Here is a 19,350-nt window from a genome sequence, read left to right on the forward strand (position 1 = left end):
AGCCACGTGAGGTGCTGCAGCTCCTGGAAAGGAGAGTGAAAAGGAGGGAACAAGCTGTAGAGAGCGTGAAGGAGCAAAAGAAGCAAAGGAGATTGAAGAGCTGGTGAGAGAGGCTGTGACAGCTTCATCCACGCTGAGTGCAGATATCTGTAGCTGGAAGACCGCGGTTGAGGGGGGTCACTCTATGCCCCTTGGCAGAAACCAGCAGACAGCAGATTGCAAGTCACCTGCCCACCATTAACACCTGAAGACACAGTTGCAGATAGAGCCCGGGTCATGATAGAGATCCTGTAAAAAGGCTCGAGCTACCTGTCATGCGGGTTTGTGTCCTACCTAAAGGGGACAGAGAGAATGTGAGGACCTTGTGTGAGGCTTAAGGCAGCAAGGGACTACAACACAGCGCTAGAAGAAAGGCTTCCAACCCCACCTGGTTAAGGGGATTCCAGATTCGCTTCCAAGCTGGACGGATCATACCTGTACCTGTGATCTGGTACCCTGGACTGTGGCTGCCTGAATTGTACAGTAAAGAGGTAAAGAGACTGAAACTTGTGTCCTCTGTTTCTTTTTACACCATCTACCATTTGTCCCTACTACACCGGGAGCCCTGGGTACCCAGCTTCACCTGTGGGAAGCCATACCATCCAGCTGCCATTACATCTCCCCAGCGGACCCCTTTAAGCAGAGTCGGTCATCCCTGACCAAATACCATAGGTGGTGTCACGAACATTTCTTTTTTCACAGACCCCTTTAAAGACTATCCCTTTTACTTGGGCACCCAGGGCTACGGACCAGGTCACCGCCGTCGTGACACATCCCACTGCCATGGTGGGCATTACAGAAGTTTTTCTGTTTGACCTTGAGTTTTCTAACAGTTTATGTGAGAAGATTCCATTTACCACAATATAGACAAAGTCCTTCAGTAAGGAGATGGGATCATTCGGCTGGTGTTGAACGATGATTAAGACCTTCTGGTTGAAATACCTTTTTTGCTGACTGAGCTGTTCTGTCTACATATACAGTATGTTCCCCAAAAACATGAAGATTTTAGTCCACCTACAGAGTACCCGTGTGCCTGCATGAGGGTTCTACTTCAAGACTGGTGAGCTGGAAATCTTCGTTTTGCTAGTGTTTTAAAGGTTATATCCTTCTACATAAGGGGCAGTATTACAGTAGTATAGTAGATATATTGACATCCATACGAAGAAGTAATTTATTAGTTGTATGTAAATGGTACTAGACTATTCTCAACCAGTATTCAGAGATGTTACATTTTTCAGTGTGTTTTAGTTTACCGAAAGGTCCTTGTACAATCAGGGAAAGCAGATTTTATTTCATGTCGTCTTCACCAGTCATGAATCTTATTTTATTGTTTGCAGTTTCAAGGACAACTAGAATGTCTTCCCATGGATCTTACCACAAAAAACTTTGACTTACATTGTAGACTTGTATTAATTGTTTCAATCTCAACTTCAAAAAGCAGCTACTGAAGTAAAATCTTCTTCATGTCTTTGTTGTGTTTTATAACGCAAAATCTTATTATTTTTCTATGGTTTTGTTACAAATTTCCTCAGCTTAAGGTACTAATAAGGAGATACATCAGCAAATGTTTTATTTATTTTTTTTATTTTTTTAAACACATTGTTTGTCAAGATGAAAAGAATAATTAACGAAAATTATAACAATTATATGTTATGTTATAACAATTACAATAATTAACCTTGAACAAATGTGGAAGTTTATTGAACCAGGGGCAATGTGGGGAAAATAATCTGAATATATGTTCGAATTCTTGTTCTTATTTCTATTTAACTATTAATCACATTTATTTTTTTTGCTTTGTTCTGGAAGGTAGTGAGCAAAAGACTATAAAGTTTCATACACATGGAAAGCCATGTGCAATAAACTGTAATGAGGGTGCTGTATTTGGGCTCTGTACAACTCATAGGTGTGACTCCAGATTATCAGACTATAAACATACACTCTAATCAGATTTTCCGACCATGCCTTATGGTACCGTCACACAGTGCAATTTAGATCGCTACGACGGCACGATTTGTGACGTTGCATCGTCGCTTAATTATCGTTTCAAACATCGTAGACTGCGGTCACACTACACGATGCACGACGCTGAAGCGATAAATTCATGACGTATTTGCGATGTAGAAGTCGTATGGGACAGTCGTACGGTCGTGTCACACACGACGATTCAGAGCAAATTTTGCATAATCTGTGCGTGACGTTGTTCACAAGGGGCGTGTTGTGCCACTAGTTAGTGTGGTGATAGGCCAAAGGTTCTGTGCACACAATTGGTTGGAAAATTTGTCACCTGAGCGCTATTGTTCCCAATGCCACTTCACTGCTTTCAAAATTTCCTTTCTTCACTTCGTACTTGGACACTTGGTGGACCTGGACATCGGAATTTTGTACCTCGCTGAATATACCACGCTTTGCACCGCTGCTTCGAGGTATGTAAACCGCTTGGGCGTGGTGGATGGAACGCTGTATGGACGGCATGAGTGCTTCGTTCCACCACTGAAGCGAAGTGGATGGTACACTGTTGTGACTGGAGGGCTACAATGTGGCAGATGGTACGCTGTTGTGCTTGGTTGTGACTGGTGGGCTACAGCGTGGTAGATGGAACTCAGTTTGTTCGGCATGACCGCTTCGTTCCACCGCTGAAGCGATGCGGATGGTACGCTGTTGTGACTGCTTATGACCGGTTGTGTCTGTTGCGCTACAGCGTGGCAGATGGTACAATGTATGGTCACCATGAGCGCTTTGTGTGGCTGCTGTAGGGAAGCGGGCGGTACACTGTTTTGGGTTATGGTGGACTATAGGCGCGGCAGATGGAAGAAGCGATGCGGATGGTACGCTGTTGTGACTGGTCGTGACTGGTGGGCTACAGCGTGGTAGATGGAACTCAGTTTGTTCGGCATGACCGCTTCGTTCCACCGCTGAAGCGATGCGGATGGTACGCTGTTGTGACTGCTTATGACCGGTTGTGTCTGTTGCGCTACAGCGTGGCAGATGGTACAATGTATGGTCACCATGAGCGCTTTGTGTGGCTGCTGTAGGGAAGCGGGCGGTACACTGTTTTGGGTTATGGTGGACTATAGGCGCGGCAGATTGAAGAAGCGATGCGGATGGTACGCTGTTGTGACTGGTCGTGACTGGTCGTGACTGGTGGGCTACAGCGTGGTAGATGGAACTCAGTTTGTTCGGCATGACCGCTTCGTTCCACCGCTGAAGCGATGCGGATGGTACGCTGTTGTGACTGCTTATGACCGGTTGTGTCTGTTGAGTTAGAGCGTGGCAGATGGTACAATGTATGGTCACCATGAGCGCTTTGTGTGGCTGCTGTAGGGAAGCGGGCGGTACACTGTTTTGGGTTATGGTGGACTATAGGCGCGGCAGATTGAAGAAGCGATGCGGATGGTACGCTGTTGTGACTGGTCGTGACTGGTCGTGACTGGTGGGCTACAGCGTGGTAGATGGAACTCAGTTTGTTCGGCATGACCGCTTCGTTCCACCGCTGAAGCGATGCGGATGGTACGCTGTTGTGACTGCTTATGACCGGTTGTGTCTGTTGAGTTAGAGCGTGGCAGATGGTACAATGTATGGTCACCATGAGCGCTTTGTGTGGCTGCTGTAGGGAAGCGGGCGGTACACTGTTTTGGGTTATGGTGGACTATAGGCGCGGCAGATGGAAGAAGCGATGGTAGGCATGAGCGCTTTGTGTGGCTGCTGTTGTTAAGCGTTTGGCACACTGGCAAAAGTATTGTTAATAGGACGCTTTGTCAACCATGTAATTTTTTTTTTTAATTACTTTTTAGATGTCAAATCGTGTGGAGTTCATCCGGGATTTCATCGAGATTTATCAGTCTTTTCCCTGCCTCTGGAAAATAAAATCTCCTGAGTATTGTAACAGGGAAAAGAGGAGGGAGGGTTACTTACAGCTCATTGAGCTTTACAATCGTCAGGCACCAGATGAGGCAGCTAACGAAGCAGTTATTAAAAAGAAAATCCAGGCGCTCCGCACGGTCTGGAGGAAGGAGCTGAACAAGGTTCTTCAGACTACAAGGTCCGGAGCTTCCACTGAAGAAGTTTATGTGCCAAAACTGTGGTATTTTGAGCATCTTAATTTTCTGAGGGACCAAGAGGTGCCACGGACTTCAACGTGTCTTCGATTGTTGGCACCTGTGGAACCAATAGTTTCGGAGAACCACGCCGAGCAGGAGTCACAAGGGCAACAAGTAAGTAGCTCTTTGGACGAAAGTTCACCAATGTGTCCTATAATTACATAATTTTTCTCTGCATTTTAGGTTTTATACTTCTGATTATCACATCAGTTTAAAGTTGTTACAAAAACATGTACACATAAGTAACCCTGTTGCAGTCAAGAATTATAAGGGGAACGTAATATGTATGAAATGGAGATATATGTAAACCATACCATCGAAGCAATATAGAAAATAGTATCGCGTCAAGCTGCCGATGTACTCTTGTTGAGACTATTTAGACTATTAAATATTGGTCAGGTTCCCATAGCAGTCAGAACAGTGTAGTTCAAAGTATTCAATAAAAGGGAGGGTTAAAGAATATTACTAAGCATCAAATATATTATAATCTTTTTGTTACCTACTACGAATATATAGTTTGGATGCGGTTATGGTGGTACTACTTTTTGTTGCCGGGTTCATAACTTTTTTTTTTTTTTCCCCCCCCAGGATGACAGTGCGCAGGAGAGTACACTTGACTGTTCACAGGACTGCACAACAACAGATCTAGTGGAGGCTGCACCTGCCAGGAGTCAATCGAGGCAAGTTCAAAGAAAACGGAAAGCCACCTCAGACGCCTCAAATGAACTATTGAGCCTGGCAAAGAAGGTGTTGACAAGAAATGTTAGCCCTGCGTTAGAGGGGTTTGGACACTATGTGGTTGACAAACTGGCAAAAATGGACGACAACCAAAGAATACTAGCAGAGCGTCTGATTCTGGAAGCAGTAAACAAGGGTACTGATGGCGATTTGGACAAGAACACTTGTTTGGTCTCTTCCCGGCCAATACAGCGGACAGAGCCATCAAATTTCAATGGTTGGTCACAGGGTCAGACATCGATGCGACACAATCCTCACGTTTCCCACTTCGGCCAGCCACCCCCTAATAACTCCTACACACCAATACCTTTACATATGGCTTCGCCCATCAGGCACCAAAATTTTCAGCCGGAACAATCGTCGTATCATAATTTGTGATTTCCTAACTACTTTTACATCCCTTTTTTTTTTTTGTCTTGTTAAAATAATGTTTGAAATAAAAACTTTTATTATACATTCTATCACTACTTTTTGATTGGTGTGTCTCAATCACAGCACTGTATGAGGGAACAAATTAACGTAACAAATTCATGTACAGTTAACTAAAAAAAAAAAATCGAATGAAAGTTTAACTAAATCTTTTAATTGGAACAACAAAAAATGGATTATTGGCCCGCCTACAACTGCTGGCACATGTCCCGCAGCTTCTGCAGCTCCTCCATTGCCACATTGTGCTGCTCCTGAATATGTGCCATAGTGTGGAGTAACTTGTCTATGCCGGCTTCAATATCCTCTTTGTTGACAGTGACGAGAGCTGTGGGTCAAAAAACATAACATTAATAACACTGTAGTCTCCCGATGTGTCTTTGCTTCTGTGAATGAAAAAAAATAAAAAAAATAAGCAAAGGGGGGGGGGAGGGTGGTTGTTTGGGTTGGGGGTGGAAGAGTGGGCCTGCAACAAAATCCAAATAACTTAATTGTGGGAACCTACTAGAATGTTGAGGCACGGAGGGCACTTCTGGATCTGAGTCGCTGTTGAATGCCTCGTGCTGTCGGCGGCGGCGCTGTCTCTTTGCCTCTGTGAAGGAAAAAAAAAAAACAAGGTCTGTCAGCATATATGGCAACAGTGGCTGCCGGGGGAGGGGGGGGTGTTAAGAGGGGACCTGCAACTTAATCCAAATCACATAATTGTGGGAACCTACTAGGATCTGGAGGAGTTGACCCGGAGGGCACAGATCCAGGAGAGGCTGGGCGGGATGCCTCGTGGCGGCGGTGGTGCTGTGTCTTTGACTCTGTGAAGAAAAAAAAAAAAAAAAATTTTTTTAAAAGTTCTGTTAGCATATATGGCAACACTGGCTGCCGGGGGGGGGAAGGGGACCAGAAACAAAATCCAAATAACATTTTTGTGGGAACCTACTAGGATCTGGAGGAGTTGACCCGGAGGGCTCCGGGACATTGGACCCTGAGGGCACAGAGCCAGAAGAGGCTGGGCGGGATGCCTCGTGGCGGCGGCGGTGCTGTGTCTTTGCCTCTGTGAAGAAAAAAAAAAAAAAAAAAAATTTTTGAAAAAGGTCTGTTAGCATATATGGCCACACTGGCTGCCGGGGGGGGGAAGGGGACCAGAAACAAAATCCAAATAACATTTTTGTGGGAACCTACTAGGATCTGGAGGAGTTGACCCGGAGGGCTCCGGGACATTGGACCCTGAGGGCACAGAGCCAGAAGAGGCTGGGCGGGATGCCTCGTGGCGGCGGCGGTGCTGTGTCTTTGCCTCTGTGAAGAAAAAAAAAAAAAAAAAAAATTTTTTTAAAAGTTCTGTTAGCATATATGGCAACACTGGCTGCCGGGGGGGGGAAGGGGACCAGAAACAAAATCCAAATAACATTTTTGTGGGAACCTACTAGGATCTGGAGGAGTTGACCCTGAGGGCACAGAGCCAGAAGAGGCTGGGCGGGATGCCTCGTGGCGGCGGTGGTGCTGTGTCTTTGCCTCTGTGAAGGGAAAAAAAAAAAAAAAAGGTCTGTCAGCATATATGGCAACACTGGCTGCCGGGGGGGGGGGGGGGAGGAGGGGACCTGCAACCAAACCCAAATCACATTATTGTGGGAACCTACTAGGATCAGTTGTCTTTGACCCGGAGGGCTCTGGGACTTCAGAGGCGGTGTGTGATGCCTCGTGTCTACGGCGGCGCTGTCTCTTTGCCTCTGTGAAGGAAAAAAAAAGTTCGGTCAGCAGTTAGCTGTGCCACATAGTACTTTTCACCGTTCATACTGTCCCATAGCTGTGGCACATAGTGGCTCTGCAACGTTCAAACTGTCCCATAGCTGTGGTACATAGTGGCTCTGCAACATTCAAACTGTCCCATAGCTGTGGCACATAGTGGCTCTGCAACATTCAAACTGTCCCATAGCAGTGGCACATAGTGGCTCTGCAACATTCAAACTGTCCCATAGCTGTGGCACATAGTGGCTCTGCAACATTCAAACTGTCCCATAGCAGTGGCACATAGTGGCTCTGCAACGTAGAAACTGTCCCATAGCTGTGGCACATACTGGCTCTGCAACGTTCAAACTGTCCCATAGCAGTGGCACATAGTGGCTCTGCAACGTAGAAACTGTCCCATAGCTGTGGCACATAGTGGCTCTGCAACGTTCAAACTGTCCCATAGCAGTGGCACATAGTGGCTCTGCAACGTAGAAACTGTCCCATAGCTTTGGCACATAGTGGCTCTGCAACGTTCAAACTGTCCCATAGCTGTGGCACATAGTGGCTCTGCAACATTCAAACTGTCCCATAGCTGTGGCACATAGTGGCTCTGCAACATTCAAACTGTCCCATAGCAGTGGCACATAGTGGCTCTGCAACGTAGAAACTGTCCCATAGCTGTGGCACATAGTGGCTCTGCAACGTTCAAACTGTCCCATAGCAGTGGCACATAGTGGCTCTGCAACGTAGAAACTGTCCCATAGCTGTGGCACATAGTGGCTCTGCAACGTTCAAACTGTCCCATAGCAGTGGCACATAGTGGCTCTGCAACGTAGAAACTGTCCCATAGCTGTGGCACATAGTGGCTCTGCAACGTTCAAACTGTCCCATAGCTGTGGCACATAGTGGCTCTGCAACGTTCATACTGTCCCATAGCTGTGGCACATAGTGGCTCTGCAACATTCAAACTGTCCCATAGCTGTCCAACATACTTTTGGGTACCTGAGTACTAACCTCTGCTAATCTCCTGGCGAAGCTCCTGCAGGCGCTCTGGGCTTTTCGACTTGAGATCGCCCCATTTTTTAACAATCTGGGCCTTGGTCCGAGTTATCCCAAACCGCTTCCTGAGGCCCTCAGACACCACACGGACAACTTCCTCCTTGTGCTGGTTGCGGTGCAGCACCATCCCTGTGGTTTCATACTGCATCCTATCCATTGTTCCAATAAGGAACTTGAGCTCTGGGATGCCCATAGGTGGACCACGGCGACTGGCAGCCATTATCACGATGTCAGGGGACAAAAACAAGCTAGGGCAGGCACGCAGGAACGCTGTAACGTCATCACGCCGTCATAGACCACGAGCGTACTTAACGTGCCGCTCCGGCGTTATATAACGATACTTCGAACGGCATTTACTATGTGCGTTCCTTTCTTAACGCTCAGTCGTCACAAATGTGACGCTGTTCATAAACGGCAACGCTATTGCGATGCCAATGGCGCGGCAGGACGGCGGAGCGCAGCTCCTCCTCTGGGCGTTGCTCTTCAGGGTCATTCCATCTAAAATGGCGGCGAGAATGCGTTCTGCTCCTCTGGGGCAGCCAGAACTCCTTTTTTTTATTTCCCAGATGGATGCCATGGATTACGAGGGTCTGGAGAGCCGCCCTGCCCACCCACACATCCACAAGCGAGAAGTGCTTGGACAAATAACAAGAATGATGGAAAGGAGGTTTGGTGTCTGCCGCAGTCAGCTTCAGCTGCGTAAAAAATGGGCTGACCTCCGCTATAAAACGCCACAAATGTTTGCGGAGTTGCGTGCGGAGGCAAGGCGAGGCAAGTACTAGTACTAGCTTTGCTCTGCAGCACTCAACATTTGTGTGTAAACATTGTGATTCTTTACTTTAGGTGTAGAGAGACAGCGGCGGCAAGTCAGACACACCATTGCCACCAGTACCCCATCTTCAGGCACCAGTGGGAGCCCACAGTCCGGGACATCACGTAAGTTCACAATCATTTATTGCATTTTTTTTAACATCACACGGGACATAACAGGGTACCTGAAATATTTGAAGACATTACAGACGCAGTAATGACCCAGCGGCCTACCACACCTCCACCATCTGTTGCGACCATGCACCCTCGCACCCCTGTGAAGTGTGATATAAATTTTATGTTTCAGTATATTGTTAGCTTTGATCTGCAGCACTCTACATGTGTTTTTAAAGATTGCGTTTGTAAACTTTCTGTGTAGAGAGACAGCGGCAGCAACAGGTACCTGCCATTGCCAGCAGCACCACAGCATCCAGCACCAGCGGGAGCCCACAGTCCGTGACGTCACGTAAGTTAACAATCATAGATTACAATTTTTCAACTGCATACGGGACATAAGAGGGTAGCGGAAATATTTGAATACATTACAGACGCAGTAATGACCCAGCGGCCTACCACGCCACCACCAGAGAGCAGACGGCCTCGCACCCCTACACCACCCTCAACACCTCCCTTTCGACACTCCTCTTCCTCCCCCGGGTCGGCGGCATTCTCCCCAGAAGCTAACATACGTAAGTGACCAAAACTGCGAGCGCTTCCCAACGGCGTGTTCCATAGTTAACCAGATCTGTTATTATTTGCTTTTAGGTGCTGCAGCAGTGGCCAGATCGCTGGGATGGGACATTAGCAGCTCTGGTTCTGGCAATGAGGAACCGGCGTCCCTTCTCCGTAAGTATCAAGATAATGCGAGTGGTTTTCTGCTGGATGTCACCATAGACAACCAAAACTGTAAAATATATTAAAATTTACATCGCCCTGTGGTGCCAGACCAAATAGAAATTTACAACACAGAAAATTCGGTCCTGCCCCAGAGGTCGAGATGTATTTTCAGAGGAATCAACGTTGGTTCTCCAACCTCTTCTATCCACAGAAACGGCCACCGTAAGAGAGCTCCTGGCGAGACAATTGCGACTGGAGCGGACAGCAGCGCTCCTGCAGCAGACAGCAGCGCTCCTCCAGAGTCAAGTGGAGCAGCAGGGCGTGACGCTGCGACACCTCTTGGGCAGGAGATAATATTTTTTTTGGTGGGGGGGGTTATGTTATATTTTGTTGTAAAATAATTTAAAACCAAGAAGTGTAAAAAAAAAAAACAAAAATCTTCGCATTCTTTCTTTAATGTTTACCAAGCTATAAGGGTTAACAGCAACATTGTATAGGCATCACATTTAAAGTTATTTAGCGAGGTTTATATGACAGCAAAGCAAAAAAACAAATTTTTATGTTATACGGCGCGATCCTGCCACGGTACAGCTCCAGAACCATTAAAGTACTGACAGTATTTTTCGCGACAGTCCCTTGCATCGTCTGCCTGTCTGCCAGATCCAAGAGCTTGAAGAGCTGTAAAATTTTCAGGTTGTGTACGCCATTCCCCGGGCACAATATCTCCGGTTCGTGCGTCCACTGCATCAATAAACGAAGGAGGAGAATAGGAGTTCGTATCATGACGTCTCAGGAAATTATGGAGCACACAGCATGCCAAAACCACAATGTCTATAGACGGCAGCTTCAAGTTGATAGCTGTGTGGAACACTCTAAACCGATTTGCCATTATCCCAAAGGCATTTTCAACCACACGACGGGCCCTCGACAACCGGTAATTAAAGATTCTGCGCTCCGGTGTGAGTGTTCTCTGTGCAAATGGCTTCAGCAAATGTGGATGAAGAGGGAAAGCTTCATCAGCGATGAAGACAAAATTTAGGTTTGCTTTTGTGTCTTCATTTAGTGGCAACAGCAGTTCATTGTTCCTCAAGCTTTCCCCAAATGAAGTGTGTTCAAAAACACCACCGTCGGAGACTCGACCATTCATGCCAACATCCACATCGACAAACTCATAGTTTGCATTGACAAGGGCCATGAGGATCACACTGAAATATCCTTTGTAGTTGAAAAAAAATGATCCAGAGTTGGCTGGTTGCGTGATGCGCACATGCTTTCCATCTAATGCACCACCGCAGTTTGGAAACTGCCACAGCTCATCAAAATCGGAACCAATCCTCTTCCAGTCATCCGCCGTCTTGGGAAACTGCAAGATGAGAAGGAAACATGTACAAATTTGGTCAAATATATTATGCACATACACTCTCATGTGGACATCCTACAGCGATTGAGGCGCAGTATGGATTAGTATAACAAAGTCAACAACACAGAGTATGCAGGCAGCCATTTTTTTTACAGATGGCTTCGGTCACTCAGAGGGGGTGCTAAACAATATATCTAAATAATAGAATCAATAAAATTACGTTGGGAGCAGCAAATAAAAAAGGGTGGCGCAGGGTTGGAGCAGCACATATCAGAATGGAGACGCAAAATGGTAGCAGCACATGTCAGAATGGAGGCGCAGGATCACAGCAGCACATGTCTGAATGGGGGCGCAGGATGGGAGCAGCACATGATAGGATGTAGAACATATACCTATAGAAATGCTCGCCATCAGGGCGTAGAACTGGTTCAATAGCTAGTATAATATATCGACATAACACAGCAGCCAAAAAAAAATAGTAGTACCTCCATATAATGCCTTAAGCTCTGCACAATGGCCTCGCATGTCTCCGGAATCACAACGCTCAGGAAAGGTCTGGAAACAGCTGCGGAAAACTGCAAATCCTGAAGAGACCTTCCTGTTGCCAGGAAGCGCAGTGTCACCGCCAACCTTTCCTCCACGGGCACGGCTGCACGCATCGGCGTATCACACCTTTGTATGAGTGGCGTAACAGCAGACAGTATTATTTTGAAGGATTCCTCGGACATCCGAAGGTAGTTTCGGAAATCTTGAGGGTTATTGTCACGTAACTCTCTTATGAGACCCATGTGTGACAATGTGGATCTTTTCTGCAGCCAGCTCCGGGTCCACATGCGACGTTTTCGTTTAGGACGTCTCTCCTCTTGGAGACGTGCTGCCTCAAACACCAGGGCAGCAGCAACAACAGAACTCTCATCGGAAGTGAGCATAGTTCCTAAAAAGAAAACAAACGTACAATAAATACACGTGCTTACAAAACAATGTTCTGACCATTGATCTAATAACTATATATGTATTACTACTGGTATTAAATGGGGCAGTCAACCATCTCGATCTGTAAAAGGATTAATTAATTGGGCCACGCAACAGCTGTGTACCTGAGGTTCTCAGGCCTACCCTACTCAAAGGAACAATCAACCACACTCCAGCGTTTATCCCCGTTGAAGCGCAACATATGCTACGCTGTAGCGTTATACATACCTTTTGCGGTAAAAGTCTAGTAGTTAAAAGTCCAGGGAATCCAGCGAATTTAGGAGTTCTGTTCACAGCACGTGCTACAGAGAGAAATGAATAGCGCGCTCGAGAGCTCCGGTTTTATCCGCTGGGAACAATAGTCCTTTGTCGAATGAGCGCACAGTATTGTACCGCCCAATCAGCACACGGGAGGTGGAGAATTCAGCGCTCCTACGTAGCCAGCTCCTCCGCCCTTTACATCGTATACAATATCGTGCACACCTTTGTCACACCATGCGATCATGCCGCCACAGCGGGACACTAGACGACGAAAGAAAGTTTCAAACGATGTGCTACGACGTACGATTCACAGCGGGGTCCCTGATCGCAGGAGCGTGTCACACGCTGCGATATCGTACCTATATCGCTCGAACGTCACAAATCGTGCCGTCGTAGCGATCTAAATTGCACTGTGTGACGGTACCATTACTCCACTTCCCTTACTTTTAGGTGAGCAAAAAATAGGGGAAAGATGATACATGATCAGCAGGCTAAAACTGCACGCAAGGTTTGTAATCTGTACCCATGTAGTTATATAAATTAGCTTAAAGGGAACAGCAGGTTTTTTAGACTTGAGATCCTGTGCAAGTGCCCTCAACCCTGGGAGTGGCGCATGCGTAGATCGATGGTCAGGCTCTTGCAACGTCATCAGGACTTTACTGCGCATGCTCTGCCCCGAAACAGCACTTGCACAATGTCTTGGGTGAGGGAGCAGGTCACGGAGAATACCTATCAGTCACTGATAAGAGATCGTAGATAAAATAAAACGTGAGCACAGCTAAACGGGTGCACAGGTAGGTTCCCACACCATATAATATAAATGTAAAAGAACCTGGCACTCAACTTAAATGCGTGTAACTTTGTATTTTATTGTGTAGTACCAATAAAACGTTTCGGTCTAATCGACCTTCTTCAGTTACTACAAGCGTGAAAAAAAAGAAATATCAATACATCAATGTACATGAAACACCAAATGTCCTCATATGTAGAGAGGTTAAAGAAGGCTTGTCAGGAGCACTACTATTGTCAAGTGAAACATGAACCAGGGTGCTACACAATGCATGGGAATGCAAATACTTAGAAAGGAGAGAAAAAAAAAACACTGCATAGATGTGCGCACACCTGTATATACACAGATATGAAATACAACTTTATTAAATGAAAGCAAAGGACATACAAAATATAAAACCATTTAAAACATGATCCGTGAGGATCAGAAACAAACACACCATTTGCTTTATATGATGCTGAACCAAAAGACAAAAAAAAAAAAAAAAGAAAAAATACTAGTGCAATCACAGTTATATGTACACATACCAAAGATTAAATGCAAAATAAGGTATATACTTTTGCCTAAGGTAAAATTCCTGGTACCATATATATGTGCATAAATGCAGCCACAAGTAATTACAACATTGGGGGCGTCCCCAAAGTTGTTACCAAATAACCACACCAGACCCTGTGCTAGGGGGTAGGGTTGAGCGACCTTGACCTTTTTAGAGTCGAGCCGTGTTTCGCGAAACCCGACTATCTTAGAAGTCGAGTCGAGTGGAATCGGCCGATTAGCGCGAAAAGTCGGGTATCGCCCGAAACACGAAACCCAATGCAAGTCAATGGGGGAGCATAGTCGGCAGTGAGTGGAGGCCAGGAAAAGACCTACACTGCCCATTTTAATGGCAAAACCATCCATTCTTCTTAATGAAGCTTGTCAAGCGTAATTTACCTTATAATAATTGTAAGGCATTTGAAATTGGGGGTCATTTGGCTAAAGTTGTGGTGGGTAGGGCTGGTTCAAGTAATTAGTGGGCCCAGGAAATCTGGACCACGTCACGGCAGTGGAGCAGGGAGAGGTAAGTATTTCAACTTTGCAAGTGCTGTAAACCTGAGCAAGCAGGGGGGGCCCACTCGTTGGCATTGGCACTGGCACAGGGCCCCTCAAAGTACAGCGGTGTGTTGGAACGGCGGGGGCGCCTCCCACCGGCAGCAACACTGCTAGCCAACTAGTATTCCTCCCCCCACCTGATGAAGGAACCTGCACTTTCATCTGCACCTTCCTCTTTGTCCCCGTGTAAGGTGGTATGGTATGCGGGAAGAGGAACCTGACTTTCAGCAGGGTCACAATCTTGCTGTGTAGCGTGCACGGGGAATTTTGCGTTATGGGTCAATGTACCAGCAGACTCATCTATCACTGGCTGGGCAATGGGCAGGATGAGGAGGAAACACAGATATAGGCCCAAAGAATAAAGTTGGCTAAATGCAGTTCAAAATTGGTAACACAGGACTAACCAGGGGGCATTGCAGTGGAGGACAACTGGAATGAGAGGCTGACACAGAGAGTAGGCCCAAATCAGTAAGTAGTCAAAATGCAGTTCAAAATTGGCAACCGTAGTAAACAGGCGGCACAGCTTTGTTCAGTGGAGGAGAACAGCAAGGAGTGGCAGACACCGATAGTAGGCCCCAACCCAACTAGTAGGCCAAATGCAGTCTAACATTAACAACTACTTAACGAGAGCCTGAAAATGGAATTTCAGGACAGGAAACCAGGAGAACAGCAAGGAGTGGCAGACACCGATAGTAGGCCCCAAACCAACTAGTACGCCAAATGCAGTTGTTCCGTTTAACCACAATTTAATGAGAGCCTGAAGATAGAAGTTCAGGAAAGGCAACCTGGAGAACACCTTGGAGTGTAACACACCATCTCTCTACACCCCATACCCAATTTGTAGGCCTAATGCAGCGTAGTTTCCAACAACTACTAAACGAGAGCCGGAAGATCGAAGCTCAGGAAAGGCCAACCTGGAGAACACCTTGGAGTGGAACACACCATCTCTCTACACCCCATACCCAATTTGTAGGCCTAATGCAGCGTAGTTTCCAACAACTACTAAACGAGAGCATGAAGATCGAAGCATTGGCGAGGAAACCTGGGGAACACCTTGGAGTGGAACACACCATCTCTCTACACCCCATACCCAATTTGTAGGCCTAATGCAGCGTAGTTTCCAACAACTACTAAACGAGAGCATGAAGATCGAAGCATTGGCGAGGAAACCTGGGGAACACCTTGGAGTGGAATACACCATCTCTCTACACCCCATACCCAATTTGTAGGCCTAATGCAGCGTAGTTTCCAACAACTACTAAACGAGAGCCGGAAGATCGAAGCTCAGGAAAGGCAACCTGGAGAACACCTTGGAGTGGAACACACCATCTCTCTACACCCCATACCCAATTTGTAGGCCTAATGCAGTGTAGTTTCCAAGAACTACTAAACGAGAGCCGGAAGATCGAAGCTCAGGAAAGGCAACCTGGAGAACACCTTGGAGTGGAACACACCATCTCTCTACACCCCATACCCAATTTGTAGGCCTAATGCAGTGTAGTTTCCAACAACTACTAAACGAGAGCATGAAGATCGAAGCATTGGCGAGGAAACCTGGGGAACACCTTGGAGTGGAACACACCATCTCTCTACACCCCATACCCAATTTGTAGGCCTAATGCAGCGTAGTTTCCAACAACTACTAAACGAGAGCCGGAAGATCGAAGCTCAGGAAAGGCAACCTGGAGAACACCTTGGAGTGGAACACACCATCTCTCTACACCCCATACCCAATTTGTAGGCCTAATGCAGTGTAGTTTCCAACAACTACTAAACGAGAGCCGGAAGATCGAAGCTCAGGAAAGGCAACCTGGAGAACACCTTGGAGTGGAACACACCATCTCTCTACACCCCATAACCAATTTGTAGGCCTAATGCAGTGTAGTTTCCAAGAACTACTAAACGAGAGCCGGAAGATCGAAGCTCAGGAAAGGCAACCTGGAGAACACCTTAGAGTGGAACACACCATCTCTCTACACCCCATACCCAATTTGTAGGCCTAATGCAGTGTAGTTTCCAAGAACTACTAAACGAGAGCCGGAAGATCGAAGCTCAGGAAAGGTAACCTGGAGAACACCTTGGAGTGGAACACACCATCTCTCTACACCCCATACCCAATTTGTAGGCCTAATGCAGCGTAGTTTCCAACAACTACTAAACGAGAGCCGGAAGATCGAAGCTCAGGAAAGGCAACCTGGAGAACACCTTGGAGTGGAACACACCATCTCTCTACACCCCATACCCAATTTGTAGGCCTAATGCAGTGTAGTTTCCAACAACTACTAAACGAGAGCCGGAAGATCGAAGCTCAGGAAAGGCAACCTGGAGAACACCTTGGAGTGGAACACACCATCTCTCTACACCCCATACCCAATTTGTAGGCCTAATGCAGTGTAGTTTCCAAGAACTACTAAACGAGAGCCGGAAGATCGAAGCTCAGGAAAGGCAACCTGGAAAACGCCTTGGAGTGGAACACACCATCTCTCTACACCCCATACCCAATTTGTAGGCCTAATGCAGTGTAGTTTCCAAGAGCTACTAAACGAGAGCCGGAAGATCGAAGCTCAGGAAAGGCAACCTGGAGAACACCTTGGAGTGGAACACACCATCTCTCTACACCCCATACCCAATTTGTAGGCCTAATGCAGTGTAGTTTCCAAGAACTACTAAACGAGAGCCGGAAGATCGAAGCTCAGGAAAGGCAACCTGGAGAACACCTTGGAGTGGAACATACCATCTCTCTACACCCCATACCCAATTTGTAGGCCTACTGCAGTGTAGTTTCCAAGAACTAAACGAGAGCCGGAAGATCGAAGCTCAGGATAGGCAACCTGGAGAACACCTTGGAGTGGAACACACCATCTCTCTACACCCCATACCCAATTTGTAGGCCTAATGCAGTGTAGTTTCCAACAACTACTAAACGAGAGCCGGAAGATCGGAGCTCAGGAAAGGTAACCTGGAGAACACCTTGGAGTGGAACACACCATCTCTCTACACCCCATACCCAATTTGTAGGCCTAATGCAGTGTAGTTTCCAACAACTACTAAACGAGAGCATTAAGATCGAAGCAATGGCGAGGAAACCTGGGGCACACCTTGGGGAGGCAGACACCGTTAGTAGGCCCTACCAAAGTTGTACCCCCAATGCAGTTTTAAAATTCCTAGAGGCTGAAAACAAGACTATTGACGCTCAGCTTTTTTCAAAGGAACACAGCTGAATTGAGTGGCGCAGACAGACACAGGTAGTAGGACTTAACCCAAAAATGTGGCTCACTGCAGCTTAAAAAAGTTACAGGGGTACACAAGCAGCAGTGCTCTGGGCAGTGGACGACAATTTCAATAGTGGACCGCAGACAGACTTTGTACGCCTACTATTAAAAAAAGGATGCTCTATGCAATTAAAAATAGGTTCCAGGGGTCCATGGGCAGCAGTGGTGTGGTCAGTGGATGAGTATTGGAAGGAGGGACCGCAGACAGGCGTAGTAGGCCTAACATAACAAAATTAGGCTGTAGACACTGTAAAATTGGTTCCAGGGGTACACGGGCAGCAGTGGTGTGGTCAGCGGAGGAAAATTGGAATTAGGGACTGCAGACAGACTTTGTAGGCTGTCCCCTGTGGACCATGCATCCAACACATTAACCCAGTGCGCCGTAATGGACACGTAATTTTTTGTGGACATGCCTACTGGTCCATGCGTCTCTTGTCAGGTGCACCTTTCTACTGTTTGATTGCCTGAGTGCTATGACAATGCAGACTTTTTCATGCCGGTGGAGGGCTGGGATGGCTTTTCTCGCAAAAGAAATGTCGACTGGGTAGCTTGAACCGTTGCACAGCGTAGTTCATCTGGGCTTTCTAAATATAAAACAAAGAAAAAAAGGAGGCTACATGCACTTTCAGCTGGGTTCCAGGGGTACACGGCCAGCATTGGTCTGGTCAGTGGAGAACTATTGGAAGGAGTGACCGCAAACAGGCATCGAAGGCCTAACATAATAACACATTGCTGTTGGCAATTTTAAATTGGTTCCAGGGGAACACGGGCAGCAGTGGCCTGGTCAGTGTAGTAGTAGTAGAAAGAACGGACCGCAGACAGGCATCGAAGGCCTAAAATAAAAAAATTGGGCTGGCTGTAGGCAATTTTAAATTGGTTCCAGGGGTATACGGGCAGCAGTGGTGTGGTCAGTGGAGGCCTAGTGGAAGGAGTGACCGCAGACAGGCATCGAAGGCCTAACAATAATAACACATTGCTGTTGGCAATTTTAAATTGGTTCCAGGGGTACACGGGCAGCAGTGGCCTGGTCAGTGTAGTAGTAGTAGAAAGAACGGACCACAGACAGGCATCGAAGGCCTAAAATAAAAAAATTGGGCTGGCTGTAGGCAATTTTAAATTGGTTCCAGGGGTACACGGGCAGCAGTGGTGTGGTCAGTGGAGGCATATTGTAAGGAGTGACCGCAGACAGGCATCGAAGGCCTAAAATAATAACACATGGCTGTAGGCAATTTTAAATTGGTTCCAGGGGAACACGGGCAGCAGTGGCCTGGTCAGTGTAGTAGTAGTAGAAAGAACGGACCGCAGACAGGCATCGAAGGCCTAAAATAAAAAAATTGGGCTGGCTGTAGGCAATTTTAAATTGGTTCCAGGGGTATACGGGCAGCAGTGGTGTGGTCAGTGGAGGCCTAGTGGAAGGAGTGACCGCAGACAGGCATCGAAGGCCTAACAATAATAACACATTGCTGTTGGCAATTTTAAATTGGTTCCAGGGGTACACGGGCAGCAGTGGTGTGGTCAGTGGAGGCCTAGTGGAAGGAGTGACCGCAGACAGGCATCGAAGGCCTAAAATAAAAAAATTGGGCTGGCTGTAGGCAATTTTAAATTGGTTCCAGGGGTACACGGGCAGCAGTGGTGTGGTCAGTGGAGGCATATTGTAAGGAGTGACCGCAGACAGGCATCGAAGGCCTAAAATAATAACACATGGCTGTAGGCAATTTTAAATTGGTTCCAGGGGTACACGGGCAGCAGTGGCCTGGTCAGTGTAGTAGTAGTAGAAAGAACGGACTGCAGACAGGTATCGAAGGCTTAAAATAAAAAAATTGGGCTGGCTGTAGGCAATTTTAAATTGGTTCCAGGGGTACACGGGCAGCAGTG

General features: G+C 46.9%; 2 protein-coding genes and 1 long non-coding RNA gene across 3 annotated transcripts; 1 reads left to right on the forward strand and 2 right to left on the reverse strand.

The window, feature by feature from the left end:
• The first annotated feature begins 2,011 nt into the window (after positions 1-2,011).
• Positions 2,012-5,313, forward strand: LOC138664422 (uncharacterized). Its single transcript, XM_069751105.1, has 2 exons — positions 2,012-4,253; positions 4,728-5,313. The coding sequence occupies exons 1-2, from the start codon at positions 3,834-3,836 to the stop codon at positions 5,253-5,255; spliced, it is 948 nt and encodes a 315-aa protein (XP_069607206.1). The 5' UTR covers positions 2,012-3,833; the 3' UTR covers positions 5,256-5,313.
• A 75-nt stretch (positions 5,314-5,388) lies between these two features.
• LOC138664423 (uncharacterized) lies at positions 5,389-6,367 on the reverse strand. Its single transcript, XR_011318341.1, has 3 exons — positions 6,235-6,367; positions 5,809-5,895; positions 5,389-5,631 (listed from the first exon to the last, which is right to left on the reverse strand). It is a non-coding gene; the product is annotated as an uncharacterized lncRNA (long non-coding RNA).
• Positions 6,368-10,172: 3,805 nt separating this feature from the next.
• On the reverse strand, positions 10,173-12,066 carry LOC138667483 (uncharacterized). The gene is made up of 2 exons (XM_069755669.1): positions 11,574-12,066; positions 10,173-11,091 (listed from the first exon to the last, which is right to left on the reverse strand). The coding sequence occupies exons 1-2, from the start codon at positions 12,015-12,017 to the stop codon at positions 10,291-10,293; spliced, it is 1,245 nt and encodes a 414-aa protein (XP_069611770.1). The 5' UTR covers positions 12,018-12,066; the 3' UTR covers positions 10,173-10,290.
• Positions 12,067-19,350: the final 7,284 nt, after the last annotated feature.

This window comes from Ranitomeya imitator, chromosome 2, assembly GCF_032444005.1.
Source record: "Ranitomeya imitator isolate aRanImi1 chromosome 2, aRanImi1.pri, whole genome shotgun sequence".
NCBI lineage: Eukaryota > Metazoa > Chordata > Amphibia > Anura > Dendrobatidae > Ranitomeya > Ranitomeya imitator.